The sequence below is a fragment of the Anopheles stephensi genome, chromosome 2 (genome assembly GCF_013141755.1).
Source record: "Anopheles stephensi strain Indian chromosome 2, UCI_ANSTEP_V1.0, whole genome shotgun sequence".
Classification (NCBI taxonomy): Eukaryota; Metazoa; Arthropoda; class Insecta; order Diptera; family Culicidae; genus Anopheles; species Anopheles stephensi.
In genome coordinates, this window is record NC_050202.1 from 61,596,440 (window position 1) to 61,618,924 (window position 22,485).

Genomic DNA, 22,485 nt, shown 5'->3' on the forward strand with positions numbered 1-22,485 from the left:
GTAGTTCCACAAGGGGAAATTAGAAAATTCCTGTGGTTATAGGGAAATTGCCTCGAAGCACCAGCCTACATACCGCTCCAGGGCGCGTGAATATTTTAACGACTATCCAGACACAACGTTTAGTTCGAGAATTTTTGCGCAAAGTTTGTAACTCACTCTGTTTAAGTCTTCTTTTTTTCGGCCACTTCTGGTACTACTGGCCCACGCACAAACTGGCAATATTTCTTCGTCTGGTGCTTCCGCTTCTTGGTAGGAAAATTTATAGAAGGAAGAACCGCCGTTCGATTGTCGCCCGAATCTAGCAACCCTTGGTGTGGATGAAAACATCCGGTGGTTGCTTTGATTGGTTGCGGTTTGCTCTGCTCGCTCCGCTTCCCGCTAGTTAAGATGAACGGGCATGAAATGGCGATTTATGCCGTGTCCCAAGGGAAGGATTTGCAATTCCCATTTTCTCCACTTGAAATCGGCCCGCCCGCCCTGTGATCGATGAAGAACGAATCAAATCTTTCGTTCCCGGTTTCTTGAAGCAAGCTTTGAGAACACACCAACCAGACCACCGACCTTCCCCTGGATCACACGGATCACATCCACATCGAGACTTTTCGGTTCGAAGGCCACAAAGGTAAGGGTCGGCTTGGTCCGGGTTCGATTGCTTTGAATCGTCGTTTTGCAGCTCGCGCACACAGAAGCGAAACCATTTCGTCGTTTGTTTTATGATCAATCGACGATGGAACTGTAAATGGCACTGACGGATGGCCGGTACACGTTTTCGCGGCCCTTCTGGCGAAATGGCGTCTTCCGGCGAAGGGGCCGTCGTTATCGGTCGTTTATGGGTTCTTTCGGTTTTCGGACAAAAAAAGGGGGTTGGGGGGCTGTGAAGCAATGGTATATTTTAATTGTTTATTGCAACGCCTGCAATCAATAAATCAATCGGTTTTGCGGTAGCTAGCGGCGATGGTCGATTGAGTTGGCTTTAAATCGGACTGCCCCGGTAATGGTCAAAATTGATTGTTTAATAATTCGAACGCAAAATTGATTCTTCTGCTGCCGTTGACGGTGTGTTAAGGGTACGATTTCTTTTTGGCGCTTGATTAATTGCAGTAATTTTGGGAACTTTGAAATCGTAAATCATTATCGGAGGGCATCAAACTGAGAGTAGTTAAGGAGGATACGACTATTTACCGGAATTGACTGGATATCCTTATCCGAAGTTTAGAGTTTTCAGACATTTCAAACTTTAACGAAACATTTAAAATTTAAATCTTATATTCATCGGGATGAATATTAAATCAGCTCAATATTCTCAACTTCAAGGTAGTCTCAACCACTAAGGTATAATCTCAATGCTTTAAACACATCACTAAACCGAAATAAGAATTAAAGCACCACCATTCCGACAAGCAATTAGCGATTTTCATTCGATTTTATCGTCCTCACTTCAAACACTCTCCTTTAAACCGCTCAGATTATTCACCGGAGATGGTGTAATATTTACGAGCCCCCAAGATCAGCTTTCCAGCGAACATTAGTAGCGACCGTGTGCACAACAAGGCACCCCCTTAAACCCCAAACAATCAGTGGAAAATGGTCTCCCGTGTACTGTTCCGTGTACCGGTTCCGGCATTCGTTCAACACCACATTCATTGATTTTGGCCACCGTACCGATCATTGCGAAGCCTACCGAACGGACACCACCATCGTCTTTAAGCTCCCGGGGGCCACATAGAATGAGCTATAGAATTTGAGCGCGCGCGCGCGCGCCATGCCAAAATGGAGAGGCTTTTTTCAGTGTAAAAGTGCGTTTAAAACGGAAGCCGCCCCAAGCGTTCCACCGTGGTTGCACCTGAAGAAGCGGGCGGAATGTCCTCGAGGAGTCATTCGCTGCTTGCATTGGGAAGCGACAAAACAGCTTCGCCTCGCCTTTTCCACTCACACCTGGGGGAGGAATTTCCGCGTTTTTTTTTTCTTACACCACCCAGTCCCTTCGTCGAATGGTGTGCAAGAATGTTTAATATTACAAAAACTTATCACCATCAGCATCGCTGTCGCCTGACGATGGGGCGAACGGGACGATAAGGATGTACTGGCACCATAACACAACGTTCCCATCAGTGGGGCTAGCATCGAGAAAAAGAAAGAAGAAGTACGCAATGCGCTTTGCTGTTCACCCGTACAATTCACCGGAGAGACATACATTATGCTTTATGCACAAATCGGGCATTACCTCCCTGGTAACGTTCGCGAGGCTCGAAGTAGCTGATTGGCTTCCCCATGGAGAGACATCGACTACACAAGCTGCCGATAACGAGAAACGAGCATTTCGGTACTAGATCCCGCTGCTCCAGGAAAACGGAGCCCAACAATACAAACATCACGGGATCAAACTTCCTAGGGACAAAGAGCAAACGACGAGTGCGCAAACGGGTTGACGGGTTTCCGCCGTACACCGTGTGTAAAAAGTTTCCGCCCTTGAGCGGGGGTACTGAGCAGGCTGCTGGCTGCTAAAGGCACGCATTTTAATCTAGTCCAGAGTTCAGGAATCTTCAAGCTGAGGACGATATCCTCCTTTCCTCCGCCAGAATCCAGACGCAATCTCCCTTCAGGGCACTCCGAGAAACCACGAAAGATACAACCAGACCAGGCCAGGGATTTTGTTTGGCTTGCTGTAGCTTTACCCGTGTTTCCCTGTGGTTACCCCCGGCCCAGCGCAGAGGCATATTTTATACGAAGGAAATTAAATACTTCCGCACTTTCGTACCCCGTTTTTTGTTGCGTTCGGTGGCATCCTCAGGGAAAACGGGCTCTCTCCTGCCAGCCAGCGGGTGCTGGTGAATACTTGCTTGAGATTATGCTGTGTCAGTTGAGCGTTTGTAGTACGATAATGTGATATGGGTTTTCTTGTGAGGTGATCCCCCCCCACCCCCTTTGAGGATTACGTGGTAACCGGTGGGACAAATTTACTCGCGTTTTACACTTTTACGCACCAATTTCTTGCAATCCCGGTATTTAATCCCGACATTCCTGGGCGCTCCCCCCGGTTTGCCGGGCTGGAGCAGTGTCAGGAATCCTAAGCCATGTAAAAGGGGCTGTAAAAAGCGTCGGAAAATGGGTTTTATTAAAAGCTTTGGATTAACTTTTCCAACGTTTAGGTGTGATACTTTTTACTTACGGGTTACGGGGTTACGGTTTCCACTTGTAACATAGGTAATGTTCGAAAGGGGTCACTGAAAGTATAGAAATGTTTACTAAAAACCAATACTTTTTACAACGGAAAAATCTATCTTTTCTATCTTTACTTTAATTTTAATTAACCTTTCCATTTGAAATCGTCCCCTCAAACGGTTACGGCCCGCTTCCGGTAGCTTTCTTCGATCGTCCTCTTAACCTACGCAGCAGATTTGGAGCCTCGGTTAAGTGTAAAGTTTGGTATTAAATTTTTCCACGTAATCTCATTAAGCTGCCGAGGAGTAGGAAGCGAAATTAAAAATTACATTCTATTCTCCTTCAACCCCTCGGTTCCGATTTCCGGCTCTGGAACCGTGGAGGAACTCTTGTCATTGTCACCCTTTTTTGTGTCCGTGTTTTTTCCTAAAGTTACTATCTATCCCATTTGGTGGACACTATTAATTCGACTCGCTCCCCGTACACGAACGCGGTGGCAGAAGGACAAGGATATTATCCGATTTCCGGGTCACTGATATGGAGATTTGCGGGGGGAGGTTGCCCAAGCGTAGTCACCTTTGTCACGCCCGAAAAGCAACAGTTTAGTGGATGTACGTAATGGAAAAAGGGTGCCGGATGAGCGCTGGAACATGATGATGATGCGGCCGCATCATGTTGTGATTTAGTATTTTAATTGTTTTTTTTTTTGCTTAATTGTGTGTTGGTGAAGGAATAAGAATTATGCTTTCGCAAGAGCAGGTAAAAACTTGTCAACTAAAAGGATTTAAAATGTTTCAGCTTAGGCTTACAATGACGATTCACTTTCCTCTTAGTTTAAGAAGCTGTTCTACACGTTGAGAAAAAAAAATTGTTTAACTATTGTTCTCAGTTTATACAAAAAAAAGATAAAAAAGCTATTTAATTTCTTTCGTCCTGTTAACCTTTCGGAAGGGTAATCCTGCATTTTGCTACGTTAAATTTATTTTGCCACAGCTAGTGAGACGAATCCGTCCTCGAATGTTGTGTTGTAGTACATTTTATTTCTCCTTTCAACGTTAGTAGTGTCATGTAAAAATAACTCAATAATACAAACTAGAAGTTGGCCACAGGCTTGCTGTCTTGCATTAGTCTTACATTTACCAGATACTTGTATGTTTAAGGCGCAACGTAATAGCATTCGACAAGCGCTACAAATTTTGAACCAATGTAACAGACAACACGGCAACGGATTATTAATGGCTTCCTTCCTATGGACTGCTTGGCCACTGCCAATACTACAACAGAAACATCCAACGATTCACCCTTTGAATAACCAATCTTGGGCGGTAAATAAGTCCTACGGGAATGATTCTTCCGTGTCTGGAGCCTGTGTTTCGTGAAAGGACGATGCAGGCATCCTACCCGGAATCGAGAACTGTTTTTTGCGAATCGAGCAGATGCAATGTACCCTCTCTCTTGTGTGCTGTTGTGGCCGCAAGTAAGTAAACAATTAGTTTATACTATTTTGGCAAAACGATAACAATAATAGCCCAGCGCATACTCACGCAAAAAGTCCTGGTTAGTAGTCTTCAAACAAGCTCCGTGACACATTGTTATCCTCCGTCGCGGAAGATATATTGATAACGTCCTGCGAAGCGTTCATCGATTCGTCATTTCTGCTCGAGTCCAGCGACATATTCTGCTGGGACGCGCTCACGACAACCGTGCCATTCTTCTTACTTCTCGTATTGACCGAAACGTTTGCGTTCAGCGTTAGTTTGATGGTTATTTCCTGCGGCGATTCGGAGGCGACGTTTCGTGTCCGCTTCTTGCGTGGTGTTTCGATGCGTATGTTTATTCCCTGCGATGAGGCACTCTGCACGACGGTGACCGTTTTCTCTTTGCGCCGGGTGGATCGAGCATCTTCCAGGGTTACCTTTTTATCGTTCTTCCCGCGGACGGGTTCGATTTTAGGGACTTTTGAAAGGGCACGGGACAGGTTGTCCCCTTCGTTTTCCTCGTCCTCCGCTTCCTCGGGTGTGTTGGGAACCGTGTCCACCAGAGCCATATTTTGGGGGTTCGGTAGTAGCGGTTTTTTCATCCGCGTTGATCCAGCAGCAACGGACGCATCGGATCGGTCCGTCCTACGCTTAGCTCTTTGCGAGAGAACGGGCGAATCTTCGTCATCCTCGAGTGTGTTTGGTTCTGTGTCCGGTACGGTGCGTGATCTGTTCACCGTGCGCTGTTTGGTTTGCTTCATCAAGGAAGGACTCACGGCGAACGTTTTCTGATTTCGCTTCGGTGTGGGCATGCATTCGGTGTTTTCATCGTCGTCCGGTGTATTCGGTACCGTGTCCGCTAGCCCATTCGACACCGAAGTATCCAACGTTCTTCGTTTCTTTGTTTTTGTTTTGTTCATCGGGCCCGACGAATCGTTCACGGTCGATGCGCTGGCGACGCTCAGCTCGAGCACGCCCGTGTTTGAAGCGCCAAGCGTTTTTAATGCTTTTTCGAATATTTTCGAACAAACCGTGTACTTCGGCGGTTCGTTGTACCGCAAACCGTTAACAAACTCCAGAAACGGTTGCAACACCTTCGGCACCGATACGTGCTTGCGGAAGCTTTGCTTCAACAAACCGGCCACATCGCTCATACCTTCCTCCTTCATCTGCTGCACCTTGTTGCAATCTTTCAGCAGCTTTTCCTCCTTCCACGGCAAACTTCCGCCGGCCCATTCGATCATGTTGTACGCCAATATTTCCAAATCGCCCCGCATCGTCATCACGCCCTGATGAGCGTCACGCGACGTATACTCGATCGTCCCGTTGTGTTTCTTCCGTGGATCGGGTTTGAATTGATCTTCCAGCACGATCCGGCTAGCCATACCGAAGTCCACCAAATACAAGCGCTCTCGGCCACGATCACCCATACCAAACAGGATGTTGTCACCCTTCAGATCGGCATGTACGTACTGGTTGGAGTGAATGTACTCCAGCACATCCAGCATCTGCATGGCCGCCCGGCAAACCGTAGACAGGGGCAGGCAATGCTTGTTCTGAATGTACACGGACTGTAGGCTAGCTCCGAACCGAGGTATCACCAGGAACCGATGCTTCACATTGTTCTGCGTGTGAGACCCACTCGCCAGATAGTACGGCATGCCCAGGTGCTTCAGCTTACGCAGCTTCCTGTACCGTTCGATGTCGTCCACCTTGCAAATTTTGCGATAGAAGTGTGTCTCAACGAAAAGCGGCCCATTTTCATGTGGTTCCTAAGGACGAAATGCGCGCGCATGTGTGTGATGGTGATTAAAGGAATGCTTTACCCCTGCAAACAGTACACACAACAAAGAGCGCTACTTACGATCTTTACAACGTTAGGATAGTCGGCGACCGTTTTCGGTGCAGCGTGTGTGAAGCAGTACGCACAGTAGATCTCACCGAAGCCGCCGGATCCGATCGACGGTCCCACCTTCCACGGCACGTTGAACGCATCGGTAAGAATCGTTCCGAGCGGGATCTTTTCCGGCCGGGTGTACAGATTGTTGGCACGTTTGGGACGCTTTGCGCCGGCCGCTTCCGCTGCGGCTGGTTTTCGTCGGGACATGCTTCACCGGGAAATGTTTTTTTCTTTTGCAATTATAATACAAACACAAGCCAAACAGAAGCGGCAATCGAGTTCACAAACTAATCGTTATTGTGATGCTGAATGGCCGCCAAGTCGATTGACTTTCTTTGACGTTTATGGCAGTTTGAAAGCTGACGTTTGATGTGCTAGCGCCATCTCCGTTGCTGCGGATGATAGCGGAACTAAACTCGATCAGCTTGAAAAAGATCGTTGGTGGAGTGCAATGCGTTGTGCAGTTTCGGAAAACTATTTAATTAGCTCAGCGAAAATGCTCTTCCAATCTGAAAGAGAAAATAAATAACATTTTTAATCAATACGAAGAAAAACTATAACATTTTAATAATTTTATTCCTGCAAAATCAATAACGTTGTTTGCTCTTTGTGAACGATGTTTTTCTGTGTGAATTTCGCACGCCTCACGTACCCAAACACCCAGCTAGTAAAGCAACAACCCATAAATCACATCCAATTTTTACCCGGACAGCTAACCTAGCACACGAATTGGTTGAACTAATAATCTTGCACCGACGCCAAACCGGCTAAGCTAGACACATCATACAATAAAGTGCAATTATTTCTCACTCTCCACTCAATTTTACGGCCGATGGTAAACGGGCTAAGGAGAGTGTGCTTAGCCCAGACTCTTGCCCGAATGCCACACGAAGGAAAACTACCCCGTGAAAGAGTGACCGTTTTCCGGTCACTTTGGAGCCCTTCCCATAGAAGAGATGAAGAAAGTGTACTGGTTCTGTTGGTGAAGTTTTGCTGGTTACCGTATGGTACCGAGGAAGGTTCCCCTTTGTACGCTCGTGTCTCATTGTGAAATCCACTGCCGGCACGGATGCCAGACTGTACGTTTTTCGAGTGCATCTATAAAAGAAGGTAATCCTTGAACCTATAAATGAGAAAGTACACTCCAGTTCACGTCATTTTTTGCTCCCCTGCAAACGAAATGGGTCGTAGAAGCCCCGTTTCTTTAGCACATGGCATGCGATAGACATCAGCGCTGGCAAATCCGTACCGAATGGCGCCGCCGCCTAAAGTCCATCGTGAGAACGTTTCAACAAACGCTTCAGAAGTGTCCTCTGAATGGTGAAGGCCAAGTGTTACCAACAGTGCACACCCTACCTCATATCTCGATGTGTTTGTAATGGACGTTGTTCCAATCCGCAACCCTCCGGTGTCGTAAAGTTTAATCTTTCGCCGATCGCCACAAGTCCAGCGAGTCTAGTAGGTGGAACTAGCGTGATTGGATCGCTGGAGCAGCCAGCTGCTCTTCGCAAGCGATTATTTTCGAACGAGAAAAGTGAAATGAAATTGGCAACGCTGGGTCGTGTCGTGTTAAAAGCACGACGGATCTTCATCAACTCTCTTCATGAAGGTACTGGGTTGATAGGAGTATAAACTAAGTATGTCACCGGATTTTTACAGCTACACTCGTTCGCAAGATAGACTGTATCGTCATTCCATACCCATAATGAAGCAAAACGCTTCAAAAAAGGTTCATGGGTAAAGTCCTAAAAAATAGATTAGAGTTATAAGAGCACAATCTCAAGACACGGTTGTTAATTACCCAGCGACACATCTTATCATGCGTTGCTAGGCGAAAAATAGTATCCAAGAATATGATAAGCACGATAAAATACTCTCCTTGCACGGCAACGTTTCTGCATTTTCAGATGACTCGTTTACGATACCAGTTCCGGGTGCAGCGAAGAACCAATCGTCCTTCCGAGCGAACAAATAGAATCGGACATAAAAAAAAGATTTCACCCCCGGAAAAATAATTCCTCCATCCCATACGCTTATCGTGAACTGCACTGCTGCGTAAGTTCCGGCTTCCCATGATGTTCCCATCGTCCGCCTGGTTTCCCCCTGGTTTTGTCGTACGCTCGCCATTCCAGTGTTCCGGCCATTGCATTTTGCCGAGTTTCTGCCGCCGCCTCCAAATCTCATTACTTCCGCCACATTAAGCCCTGTGTCATTCCATCATGTGCCATATCTTGTTTCGTTCCCGGAACGATGTCGTTTCTGTTTCTTAAGGCCACCCTGCAACGGCTACCCCGCTTGCCACTTTGCGCGTTCTCTCTACTTTTGTCAACTATCGCCAGCTCAACTGTCACCAGCGTATCCTAGAATACGACCCCTCTGCATCTGATGACTTGGCGTTTCTTCTCGATCCGCAGCAATCATCATCCCCCTTTCATTTTGCCTTTCCGATGAATCCTGACACCAACGAACAGCAACGATTTCAACAAATTCCCCAAAACAGGAGCAGCGAAAAAAGGAAACCAGTTGCCAGATTTCTCAACACTCGCACCACAGATCAGATTCCGGGTGTTCTGGGGGTGGAGAAAAAGAAGCCAGATTTTCGTCCCCAAGGCTTAGGGCTTTGATTTTAATCAAATGCATCAAAACAACCGAAAAGAATCTGCCGAATTTATCCGACCGACTGACGCTCTAGAATGATTCGATTTGGTAAAGGGGCGGCGCGAAAGTGAACCCACTTCAGGCGCGCAGGCAGATGCAAGCTACTTGGTCAACGTTTGAAATAGATAAAAGTAGCATTTAAGGGATGGGGGGGGGGGGGGGCGATAGGGATAGGGAACGCGTTATCCTCATCATCCTCATCATCATCATCAGCAGCAGCCAGACGGTGGCGTTAACGCCATCGACAAAATATCCCATCGTTAGTAACACAACAATATGAACTGTTGGGGAGGTAGAATTGATAAAACTTTACCATACAGGATACACCGGCACTAGAACAAGTGCCGTGTGCTTTTGCCGGGATCTCAATCTTTTGGTAGAAATATTGTCATTCCAAAGGCAAGAAGTAGAATCCAGAATTCTCCTCGGGTCCCTGCTCGTTGATGATACTTTGACAGATGGTTGTGTTGTGTTGCGGTTGATCTGTACTTGACGGCGAAGTGGGATTAGTTGTTCGCTTGATAAAGATAGTTTTTTTTGTTTGCTGTTAAACTTCCACATTAATCGTACCAAGAGGCAACATCGCTTAGGCTGGCCTGGTAAGCCTTGTATGGAAGCAAACATTTACTATTCCCCAAACTACTGGGGCCCATTAAGTCGTCAATCAAGCACAGTTTTCCTCCCCACTACCAGCTGATGCTTTGAGCAAGCCTGATGAGTTTTTAATTTCTTTCCATCTTTGCTCTCCCAGCAATAGCTGAATATGGTCAGCTAGTAGCACTCGCCACATGGATTAAGCCTATCAATCAATCAAGCTACGCAGTGCAAGTGCAGAAAAAGCAAGAACCTGAGCCGAGACGATTGATGGACGGTTCGAAGATTAAAGGATTAGTCGTAGTAGGTCCCGGCTAAATCCGATGCCAATTTCATTTGCTACCCGGCGGTTCAATCATTAGTCTACCGGTCGTCGAATGAAGTTGTAACAATGTGAAGGACACACACAAAAAACCAAAACCAAACCAAACCTCCCACTAATCAAATAGCCAATTTCTTTCTAAATGCCTGGATGCTGATAGGAATTGAAATTGAAGCCCTCTCTCCGCGTGGCACAAAATCTTGGTTCGTCCACATTTTACGAGCTCCATTAAGCCCGTTGACAGGTTAATGTAAGACATTGAAGCTGGGCGGGAACGTACGACGGTTGGCTTCCCAGTTTCCTCCTTTTATCCCTCAATGAAAAGTGTCATCGCTTGTCCATTAGGTTCCAGCACCCATTAGGATAGGGTCCCGCGGGTGCCAATCCAACCGTTAAAAACCGGACCCCCGGAATCCTAGCCGCTCGCTGTGGCCTCTTTTCATGCAATCACAACCGAACCGAGTTTTAAGTTGTCTCTCATTACCGGAAGTGTCCTACAGTGGGCGCGGTGAAGCACAAAGTACAATGGCGTAATGTATATGGCACGGTTGCAACAAACCCCAATCCCATCCATTCTCAAGCCAGAAAGGCAGAGAGAGAGAGAGACACACACAGAGAGGGGCAACATCAGTTTACCACGAAACACACATTTCCCGGGGACCGAGTCCCAGTTTCATTTCCTTCGCTATTAGGGACGTCAGGACACGGGTTGCGTGTTATGCTAGGAGTGGGCGCGCACCACAACAACTGGAACGAGGTGTAAGTGTACACTAGCCATCGTTACACTAATGTGGCCCATTTCCTGGCCACCGTCCGGGATGTGTTTTTGCTCGGCTCGGAAGTGTGTCGAGCTGTTCTCTGTGCAGCAGTGTGCGAGACGGTGTGGCCTACCCAACCAACCAACCAACCAACCAACCATCGGAGATTATGATGATGGATGTAAGAAAGTTGTGAGAGCCATCAAAGTGGTAAGGTTTTAGTAGCGGCCTGTTTTTTTGCGTCACTACTTGCGTTTTCTCATTTTCGCTTTCTGGGAACTGTATAGTGAATAGCTCATCATCAGGTGGGGCAAGCATGTCCGTGCCGGTAGCTTTGATGTCGGGGAGGCACACTTTACATCTGAAGCGCGTTGAAGAGCGTACCAAGATAATGAGGGTGAGAATCACAACCAAACATGTAGTCGCTGGGGATAAGTAGCATTTTACTTATCAAACAGCAGCCAAATAAAGTCGAAGAATTAGTCAATTTGCTTCTGATTCCTTCTTTCTACGCCTAACGACCTCTTAGCTCATGCCTGCCATTTCTGGCATACTAGATCTATTGAAACCGCATAGTTGGATACTCAGTCGTCACTATGGGAGAATGGGCCAGTTGGGATTTGAACTCCGGTCCTGCCGTGTGAAGACCGGCGCCCCTTTACGCTATCCAGGCTATCCAGTTTATCTTATGCTTCTCAAAAAATAATGCTTTAAGAGTTAAATTTAGCAAACATGACAATTTTTCTGCAACCCACACAAAGTACTACAGTAGTACCACGCGCGAATCCATCATGGAAGTAAACCAGTTGCGTCAGCCGAAAAGCGATCCTACGGTTGGCTTGACACACTCATTAACTGATGATGTCGTCGGTCGGCCGTCGGACCAGTAAACACAAACCGTGTTTACCCTCTCTCAGCAGGACCTTCTCCATTTCTCAGTCCCCAAACCCAGGAAAGCAATCGTGAAGAAGCGCTGCCGCAGAAGGTCTATGGTGCATGTTTGCTTTTATACCGTATTCATCAACCGTTGCGCATTTCTGTACTGTGGGTTCTGTACTGGCATATCTCGCAACCCGCGTACACAACCCTCAACAAAACCCACGAACACAGCCACCAAGCACACGGCCAATATTTACTTGCCAAAGCGAAAGCGATTTATTAATATACATTCTTCCTTCGTTGGAAGGAACCCGGGGGCAAAGCGCGAGCTGTAGAAGGAGGAGAGCATTTGATGCCCGATACGATACGGTTCAAATCCCAACCGTACTACAAACGCTCTCGAGGATGACGGCGACAACGATGATGATGACAAAAACGGACATTTTGAATGCAAATATTGATCCATGTCGTCAATTCGTCGGGAGGGGAGGAGATTGTCGATTGTCGAAAGGCGGTACTCTGGTGGAAATTTCGCTTACAATGAGGCTGAACGATGTGTTGTGAGTTCGTGTGGCACTTGAGCGGTATTTTCCAGCTCAGCACAACCGATTGAGAGCAGTAAACGCTCGCACTGATGGGTCTAATGAAGAGGAAGATATTCAACAGAGAGAGAGTGATTGGAGCGACTGGATTGACTTTTCTTGATACATAGAACTGAAAGAAAAAGTATAAATTCGAGGATTCGTGTCTCAAAAGTTGTTTTAAAGTAATATTATTGTTCGGCATCAAATATTCACAACATACATATCGATTTCGTACTCAGCTCTTAGAAGCAAGCGCTCAATACCATTCTTCTTCATTTGCTCAGTGTCAAGACAGTACAGCACGTATTAATGGCAGCATCAGGATCGAAATAAGCAACGTCACCAAAGGGCAAATGGGTTGGTCTGTGAATTTGCCAACGAGCACTCACACGAAATTTTGTCCATAAATTTTAAAACAAAAACCTTTCCTTCGCCCAAGTAGGGGAGAATTGTCTAGCAGATTGCGTCTGCTCTGATCCAGGGGACCTCTCCCCGTAGCTCTATACTTCAAACAGCTCTCTCCCCATCCCCTCATGGATTCATGGCTCGTCGTCGTTCGAGGGGGAACCCAAAAAACTCCTTTGAGACATTCGATTCATCTTCTGAAATATTCTTTTGTTTTCCTACGAAATTGAAATGAAAGCATGGTGGTGGCTCCCTTTGCATCAAAAGCCCCCGGCTCTCCAGCTCTCGAAGGTCTTTGTTTTCGTCGGTCAGCTCTCAGCTCGAGCTCGAAAGTCAGCTATCCCAAACAAACATTTGTCCAACCGGTGGTCGTAAGACAGGCATGTAGGATGGCTTTGGTTTTTTTTTTCTTATTTGATTTTGGACTTTGTAGAGGAAGGCTAGAGCGAAGATGAACTCTTCGCCAAAAAAAGCTCTCTTCGCCATCCAAAAAAAAAAAAAAAATCGATAAGAAAACTAGTTAAAAATGCATTTATTTCCCTACTGATGTGCCTTCGCCTAATTAAAAGAGGCACGTAAAAGCCAAAGGATGCATAACTACAACACTTTTATCCAACAGCCCAAATATTTACCACACTCATACCTTTGTGGGTCCCTCGGAAGAGCCTCACAGAAACAAACTCGATTAAAAACTCTTCAACTGTTTTGTACAGCATCGCCTTCCGACAACATTACAAACGGGTCCTTCCGAGAACTCTTTTCGCAACTTGCGCTTGATCGGCGTGCCACAAATAAAGCTTGCAGGAGAAAACGGAGGGCCAGATCCCCAACCATCCCGGGGCCGATACATAAAAGCGAGCATTGTTTTTGTCAGTTTCCAAATGAGCAGTCATGATTTGGCTTTCGGAAAATTGATGTGAGTTTTTCCCTCCTTCCAGGATGAATTAAACTGCCTTTCCCAGCGAGAAAAAAAAATTTCCAGCCCCAGAATCGCCATCCATTTATCATGATGAGGATTGTGTGTGTGGGTGTGTGTTTTCGCCGGACTTTGTTCCCTGTTCCCAACATCACAAAAGCTTCCCGCGGACACTAGCATCCCGCCCCGTTTTCCCTTTTCCGCATATCACATCGAGAACTATTTAACCCATCAAAGACATTTAGCTTCGCCCATTTCTTTTTTGGCGTTTATCGTGGTCGACTGTCGTGAGCAACTTCTCCGCCATCCATTATACACCAGCAGTTTGGGTTTTTGTCGTCGTCTGAAAGAAGCAAAAATAAAATAGCAAGAAATAATATTTTTGCCCTCACACAAAAACAATGCAATCCCCAAAAAACAGAAAATCTCTTTCTTCCCGGAATTGGTGGAAAACTCTTTTCCGGGATTCCAGCCAACAACACCGATTATTCAGCGATATTTTCGTTGGCATTTTGCTTGTTTGTTTGTGCGCTAGTAGTTTGCATTTACCGGAACAGTTACGCCAGATTCCGGGATCTGCATTTTTCAATTGTAAAAATGGTTTCTACAGAACGAAAAAAAAAACCAGTTAAAAGAGGTAAAAGAGATTGGACAACATTTGCATTTGACCGATGGCCACGGCGAAGAATGTCCGTGCAATAAAAAAAAGTTTCCCGCTGCTGCTGCTGCCGATGCAAAGTTCCATGATGGAGAGAGGGTTTATACTATCTTCTAGCGAATGCGACGGGCACAATGGCGGTCCACAGGTGACACTGTCCGCATCCTGGAAGGAACCAATCTTTAAGGCAGGCTTCCTTGTGCTGGACGGAGCAAAAAAAAATCACGGATCTAAACTAACATGTAGTTAAACTTTGCTGCCGGGCGTTTCTGAGACAAAGGTAGTAATTGCAAAGTAAGAAAAAAAAACCGTTGGCTAACCCCATGTAAAATGATAAAAAAGGCACCGGATATGTGTTAGTCCCTTAGGTTCGTAAGAAAATTGCTAGAACTACGAGGCCTCCTCCTCTGCCTGGCTTTCTGCAGATGAATGTGAAAGTTTGTTTGGTTTTTCTAGCTTACTTTCCATAAACTACACAGTTTAATTTTCTTTAGTAAGTTTTCCCAGGCCCCAATTCCCGGCCGGCTGGCAGATCACTCAGATGGCCTCTCGGGCAACCTCAGTCACTGCATTGCGGTGGAAAATCGTTGCAGATTTCCTTTGCATACTATTTAAATGGGATGCACCTGAATGTTGGAGGAAAAAAGTTAGTTAAATTATTATCAACCTCAGAAAAACAAGCTTCAAAATTATTAAATTGATAAATAGTAAAGTTTTTATCCACAAAATATTTCAGAGCCAAGCCAACTCTAGTAATAATTGTCGCAGCCTACTATAAATGAAAGATGTGTTCTGTATTTATGTCGGAAACCGCTTGCTACTACGATTTACAACAATACAATCGGCAAAACATGATACTCCAACAATAATCTTCTCAAAATTTAACAGCAAACCACTTTTTTTACGACATTACGAAATTGAAACTGTCGATATCGCAAGCATGGCACGATACACTCAAGCGAACAGTTTTATGTACTCTGTATCAAACCGAAACACACTCAGAACGATTCTAAATCATACGACAGCTAATTTTATGACCATCAGGAAATCAAACTCCGCTTATTGCCATCGAGAAATTGCAATCCTCGCCGCTTTACCGTTAAGCTTCAATAAGCATTGAACTTTACAACAACAAAAAATCCCTCGTAAACTCGTTCAACTGCTAGCTGCCTCGAAACAGCGCACACTTTTCTTTAATTCCGAATTATTATTATTGCTCCACTGACACCCAAAATAAACGAAACTTCCGAATGAAAGTGCCACATAATATTGGCATCGCCACAGACACCAGCAGAGACGCCGTGTAAATCATTTCCATTTTTATCGTCACCACTTCGGGTAAATGGAAAAGCTTCCTCACAAATCCTTCTACCACCGGGTCGGTTTGAACTCACGAAATGTATTTTTATGAAACGATTCTTCTTAAAGCAACCACTTCCTCTCAGCCAAGTGGAATGAAATTTTTATCGATACTTCGATTGCCACCACCGGCAAGAGACATTTTAAAATGCACCACCTCCAAATAAAACCCCGGTTTGAAGTGTTTTTTTTTTTTCATACCAGCATAAAAGTTTATCCGTTTTTTCCAGTTCACCCCAGCCAGATCGTACCCTGCCAGCGAAGTGGAGACGGAAATCTCAACCACTCCACCAACGGAAAAGGTGTTAAAAGCGTTAAAGACACGCGTCCATAAAACTGCAAGCTATGTTCATTGCAAACTGGTTGTGGCAGAACCGACCAAGGACCAAGGACGGACGAAGAGATTGAAACCAATCCGGTGCTGGTGCTTCAACACCAGCTAAAAGCACCACGGAAGAATCTCAATCGATCGGCACTAGAAGCTCAATTGCACCGATGCAATAATAATAGCCGAAACCGTTCTGATTTCCATTTCGCGGATATTAACTAAATGGGGTTGTGTTTCTTTTTCTAGTCACACCATCTCGTGTCTAGCAGCAGCACATTCTGCCGCACCCAGCTGGCGGCACAAGATTGTATGCAGCAATACTACCGATTTGCCCGACGGAAGTAGTAGCACCAGTAGCCGGGCGTCTAATTCGCCCGGATCAATTTCTTGTGCACTCGGCGCGCCCGGCTAGACGCGGCTCGATGAAATAAGCTTATCTGCTTCGGTGTCCACCGCACGTAGCGCGTATATATTTCCGCTTTATTTTCTATTATTGCACTTTATTTCCGGTCCGTCCCTTGCGCCTCTGCGATCCCCGGAAAGCATTCTGCCACCGTTGGTGAAAGGATGGCGTTTTTTGCCAATGCTGCTTCAAGTGGAAAAGTTCCACCACCCGGGCACAATAGGGAAAAGCCAAACGGTGTCTAATGGCTGTGCCACCAACCGATCTGGTTGGGGTGGAGGAGACGATGGACGAGAAGCGTTTTATGCACGTGATCATTTTTGTTGGGCCAATGGGTGTGTTATTATTGCACGAGTGTTTTATGCATATCGTTGCACTTTCACGGCGTGGTCTCAAGTGTGGTGGTCCCCATTCCGAATTGCGTGGGAACCTTACAGTGTGTGCCGCAAGTAATGTGACGCTTGATTTTTAAGACCAAGTAAATTCAAAGTAAGGTTTGTGGTAGGCAAACAATATTTGTATTACAATGTCAAGAATTTAGGATGCTGTGAATAAGATTGACTTTTCTCTCTCTTCTTCGCCTAACGACCTCTTAAGGTCCTCTATCTAGACTTTAAGATACCACGGTAGTTGGATAGTTAGTCCTAACTATGGGGGAACGGTCCGGATGACATTTGAACCCCGGTACTACCGTGTGAAGACCGGCGCCTCTGTCGCCTCTACCACCGGGCCTACCACTTCCCTAAAGACAAACCTACTGAACTAGACGACTTAGTTGACAGTTCAGTTCTGCAAACCAACGTAGTAATTTGAGTGTTTTGGTGGATAGTACGAGGACAGAGCAGGAATATTCATGGTGTTTAAAGTATTTCTTTTATGAGGTTTTGTTTAACGTGTTGGTACAGTTCCAAATCTCTATTTTTTGCCATAGTTATTAGAACACTAGGATTCACCAACGTAATATGGGCCCTATATACATATGGAATACGGAATTGGAAGGCTAGAATCTCTCTGGATCTCTAGAACTTCTCCTTCTTTAGTCTCGCGAGTGAATGTATTCCTCCTACCATGCAAGAGGCCTTCCCCTTTCGGCTATATATCTTCAGGCTCTTAGCTCCTAGGGATATAAATCTTCAGTTGACTAGTAAATATTTAAAACCCATCCGCTCTTCAAATTGCTAAATTCAGATCCAATTCTAACAATGATTCATCCATACCGCTGTCTCCACAAAGCTGTGGATCGTATCCCAGCATGCTTGTAAATAATCCCAATTTAATTCTGTGATGTATTTTTGTAGACTTGTTTCGTATGAAATTTCGCGGAAATTTATGAAGGCAATCAATAATTTATACGGTATACGGTTTAAAAACTACAAGCTTATCATACACCATTATTAAACATTGTCTTAATATTCTCAAATTCTCAATAACCCTTCAAACTGCCTTACAAACGTTGTCACCACTGTCCGGAAGAACAACTTTCTTCCCATACCGTGCTCAAACCCACCTCTTCCGGGAGCTCATCTGTCGCATCTGGCGCTCGGAGCATTCGTGGATTGAGAGAACCACACCTCCCTCACCCAAGCCAGCAGCATGCCGGTAGCAAAGTTTGCCATAACCCATAAAGTTAATGTGAACCCACTCGAGCCCAATATAGCGAGCATGTTCGCAGGACAAAAGCGCATCATGCACAAACGCATTCATAATATCCATGCTACATGGCTATCGGTACCAATCGTCCATTTCCAATCTTCGAAACGGTTCTCATACAGGAAGCACGTATGTTCGGCATGCTGCTGCGAACGCGAAATTCAACCGATTCTTCCGATTCTACAAAACTTCTCCTACCGTGGCCTTGCTCGTAACGCTTACTATGAAAACGATTGATATAGAAAAGAAAGGAATGCATAACACATAGCATGGAAGAAAATGCACACAGAAAGGTGAAACACACGCAGCGTGTAATTTGAACCAATTTGCATTCACCAAGTCAAACACGAATGAAAGAAATGACATTGCTCGCTTTAACGGACAGGAACCATCTCTCTCGCCCAGATCGCGCCTTCGAAGGACCAACCGTCCTCCCTTGTGGGTGCTTCCGAAAGGAGAGGAAGGTTTTCAAAAGCTATTGCCAGGAAAACCGATCCTTACCGAGCGTGCCCCAAAACTCTGGTCCTCCCGGAAGGGCCATCAATGTGGTATTAAATTGTACTTTATGAGTAGTTCTGATTTTATCTGCTCTCACACCCTCTAATAACACGCCAGGAAAAGAGGTTTTGTCAATGTTGGCCGGGGCGACAGCGTGCCAATGTGACCACCATTAATGTGTGCCGCATGCTCAACACGGATACACGGTAATCGCATGTGTTGCAGCATTCAGCACGTTTTTATCCTGTGGAGGTGTTACGGGACAAGCATCTCTGGTGTGTTTTGTGGGATTTTTTAGACATAAATTCGAATGTAAAGTTAGGTAAAGAGGCTCTGCAAGGACATTGCGATTATTTAAATATTAAATTCCAATGTACCGTTCTGCTTGCTATTAAATTTCATTCCAATTAAATTAAATCAACACACGCGCAGTACAAGGCATTAAAATGCACAGCACAGAAACTGCATACGATGTGGCATTTGCCACATCCAAAGCTTCTCAGGAACAGTGCTAACTTCTTACTTACGACATGGATACGTTACGATTGCGACTCGAATGGAAAACTAATCATGCTGTCTTCGTATGCAAACAGTATTACTTCCACGCAATATAACTCCCGTCCCCGGACACAAAGACGGCCAATGCGAGCACAACGAAACCGCACAACAGAGTTGCAGTTTTCAATCGTCGGAACAACAGCAAAAGCATGTAATTGAATCGATTTTCATCGACTTGCTGATCCTGATGCTTGGATCCCCGGGCCCCGAAGATCGGTACGATTAGACTGGTAAAGCGTGAAATGGACGCTGTAGCAGCTTTTCCTGTTCGAGCTGCGCCCATCTCCTTACTCGAGACTATTCGGCAAGTCATCAGGCTGTAATGAAGATTCCACTCGGAATGGATCTTTTGTTTCCATTCCCCAAGCTTTCCTGTTGTGTCCATAGACTATGTGGGGGCCCCAGCTGGGCCCATGATAAGTGATACGAGCTTCTTAAACCTCACCGACCCTTATCCCGGTACGCTCGGTGTACAGACACATCCCCGTAGGAAAACAAAGGTCACAAATGTTGCTTTGGGGTTTGGTTGGAAGCTTTCTCTTTGGCAGTGGCAAATGATAGCAACTAGCTCGCTTTTTGTCTCGGAGGATGGTAAACTTTTCTTCCCTCTGGGTTTTCTACGGTCGCCCGCACCATCGGGGCACATCGGGCATGGTTTGTATGTCTGTTAACTGCTGGAAAATGCTATCGATTCGAGTGAAATGTTGTAGCGAGCTTTCCCGTACGGTGCATGGAAGGAGGAAGGAAAACAATACTAACTGTAACTTCCTCCGTAGCCACTCGCCTAGGCACAATCCTTAAATCAATAGTGTACAATGGTTGTGACTTGTGTACAGAGCGCAGGGAACAGTGGAACAGAAATAAAGAGTGTGGGGTACAAGTTGGGAAAACTTATCCCAACCGCACCAGTGTGAGAGCAACAGTAGCTAAAAAAAGGGCAATTTCTAGTATTACTGATGTCCTGTTCGAATTTTAAAGCATTTAGTTTATATATTAGTATAAACATTTGACTAGATTTATTTACAAATAAATATTGTTGACAAAAAATCCCTTAAGCATTTTAGTGAAACAATCTGTATTGATCTTTTCTCTGTGGTGTGTATCAACCGACAGCTAAGCATACACAGCTGTAACTGTTGAGCAACAAACAGACAACAGCAACACCAACGGCAGAGTGGCCTGCAAGGATATCAACAGCATCCCTGCCGGTACGGAAGGAAATTTTTCCTCGCAAAAGTTTTCGCGCAACATGGTCCCGGATACAGACCACTAGTCCTTTTGCGGGTCCGGCACTAACAGCTAAGAAAAGCCAATCCAATTCCACCAAGTTTAAGTAAACATGTACCTATTTCCCAGGGCCTGGGAAAGGAATTGCCTGCTAGGTTGTTTCACTGAAACTAGCAACTTTTTTGTTCTTTATTTGCAAAAACCCTTCCCCGGTTTTTTAGCACAATAGCATGGTGTTTAAAAATGTATAATCATGCTGTTTCCTAATCAAATAAAGTGATACTCTAGAAACAAATCTAAACCAAACAAACCAGTTGCGTACCGCAATACCACGGACATGTGTGCAACTTTTGTGAAGGAAAAACATAGAAAACAGGCTTATGACCACTTTGTTTAACATACCTGCCAGAGGAGAGTAGTTACCACAGTAGTTATCACGTTTTATTTGCGTTTTCTAAACTCGCACAGCACTTTTGGAAGAAACAGAACCGGCGCGCTACCAATATGTAAACAATGTACAGCTGTCAGTGCATGTTCGAAATTTCATGTTCGAAATTTTCGAAACGTAGTTCGCAATCATCGATATCGATTTTCATAGTAGACGTGGAATGAAAGGTTTTTTTTAAAGAACGGTTATTAACTACTTTTTCATTTTTATATTGAATTATTTGAAAATTATTTGCTATGTGCTTTTTCTCCTGAATACAAACACGGAGAACGAATCAATCGCAAGCACAAACACAGAGTACGACCCTTTTAAAATGGTACGTACATTTTGTGCATCGCCATGAAACGGAACACAAACGGATGGAGTGCCGGTAGAGATGCCCAGGAAAATTGCCTGATCTAGTTGCAACCCCCGGGACCAGAATCCCCCTACCATATGCATATGAAATCCGACCTTAAAAAGGACGAGACACCAGAAAACCAGTTCATCATTCGATTGTTTACGATGTCGCCGATGGTGTGTGAGTGGTGTTGATGGCAGTAGCTTTGTTGTTGCGGAAAATTTATGACAAATTTTGATCTATTGTTGGCGTATCCCCTCCAACGCCGCACTCCAGCCATTGGGAATTGACCGAAGGGAATTTCGTTGCCAATGGCCGGAGCGTGTGTGTGTGTGTGTGTGGTAGGACAATGGACTTTTCATGCATACGACGTGTTAATCATCCCACTAACAACTCTCGCCTCCTCACCCTTGTCGAAACTCTCACTCCCCATTATGGTCGTTTATTCGCAGGAAAGGGTTTCGGTTACTGCTTTAGATTGAGAAAGGATTTAATTCCAGTATACACTTGGATAAACGCACACACGTCTACACGGAACGAAACCTTCGGACGATCCTATGCTGCTGTCCCTTCGGTGTCCTGCCACCAAAAAAGGGGTTCCCATTTCAGGCGGTCTTCAGCAGCGTTGAGTTTTCATTTAGCACACAATTCACACAACAACCCGGCCCAGAGGCCGAACATGTTTTCCATATTTGTGAAACGACCCTACCCAAAACCGTAACAGATAAATTAATAAGACTTCCCCGAAAAGTTCACCTTCTTGTGGGTTGGAGCTTGCCAGCACCACCCTCAGATGGACGCCGTCTCGTGGGCGGGTGATCCGACATGAAACTCCAATTCTTAACATCCGAAATGATAATTAACTCTTAGATTGTGCGTCCGGCTGGGATTGTTTGTGGGTTATGGGGGGGTTCCGAAATCATCCTAAATTCATGGCGATTGGAAGCCGTTCCTCCAGCAGGCGTAGAAGCATATTGGTAAAAGCAAGGTAGATTGCTAAAAGTTTTGAAAAGTTCTGGCAAAGTTATTCAAACATTGAGTTGCCTGCGGTTGAGATGAAAGCACAGAACAAGCTAAAACAAATGAGGCATATAAATTCAAACATTTGTTTTTTTTTAGCTCCAAGAACCGGACCAGACGAAATTAAATTCACCATAAATTCAAATTTGTTGAGTTGATCCCAACAAACTATAAAGTGATATCGTTTACAGAGGATAAGTCACTGTCGAGTGCCGAAAGGTCCCTCACACTCGACTGCAGATGAGAAGGGCGGACAGCAGGAGCATTTCAGGCAAACTGTTTAAAAACTCACTTACCTGTGAAGCCAACCGAGCTTCGGGCACGGATACGGCAAGGTTCT

At 45.3% G+C, this 22,485-nt stretch overlaps 1 protein-coding gene across 2 annotated transcripts; it reads right to left on the reverse strand.

The window, feature by feature from the left end:
- Window positions 1-1,407: 1,407 nt before the first annotated feature.
- LOC118506584 (serine/threonine-protein kinase VRK1) lies at window positions 1,408-20,845 on the reverse strand. Of its 2 annotated transcripts, XR_004905520.1 has the most exons (5): window positions 20,740-20,834; window positions 6,505-7,049; window positions 4,707-6,412; window positions 3,170-3,224; window positions 1,408-3,086 (listed from the first exon to the last, which is right to left on the reverse strand). XR_004905520.1 is itself a non-coding variant. In XM_036043939.1 (4 exons), exons 2-3 carry the CDS (start codon window positions 6,745-6,747, stop codon window positions 4,721-4,723), a joined length of 1,935 nt encoding a protein of 644 aa, XP_035899832.1. In that variant the 5' UTR covers window positions 6,748-7,049; window positions 20,740-20,845; the 3' UTR covers window positions 4,180-4,624; window positions 4,707-4,720. The 2 variants fall into 2 exon arrangements, 1 of the variants encoding a protein (XP_035899832.1); XM_036043939.1 differs by lacking the exons at window positions 1,408-3,086; window positions 3,170-3,224 and adding an exon at window positions 4,180-4,624 and having other exon boundaries at window positions 20,740-20,845.
- Between the last annotated feature and the right edge of the window lie 1,640 nt (window positions 20,846-22,485).

Coding starts and splice junctions, on each gene's coding strand:
- LOC118506584 (XM_036043939.1), bottom strand. CDS start 6,747: ATGTCCCGACGAAAACCAGCCGCAGCGGAAGCGGCCGGCGCAAAGCGT. Junction 6,413..6,504: donor ATCCTAACGTTGTAAAGATC/GTAAGTAGCGCT, acceptor TTTCGTCCTTAG/GAACCACATGAAAATGGGCC.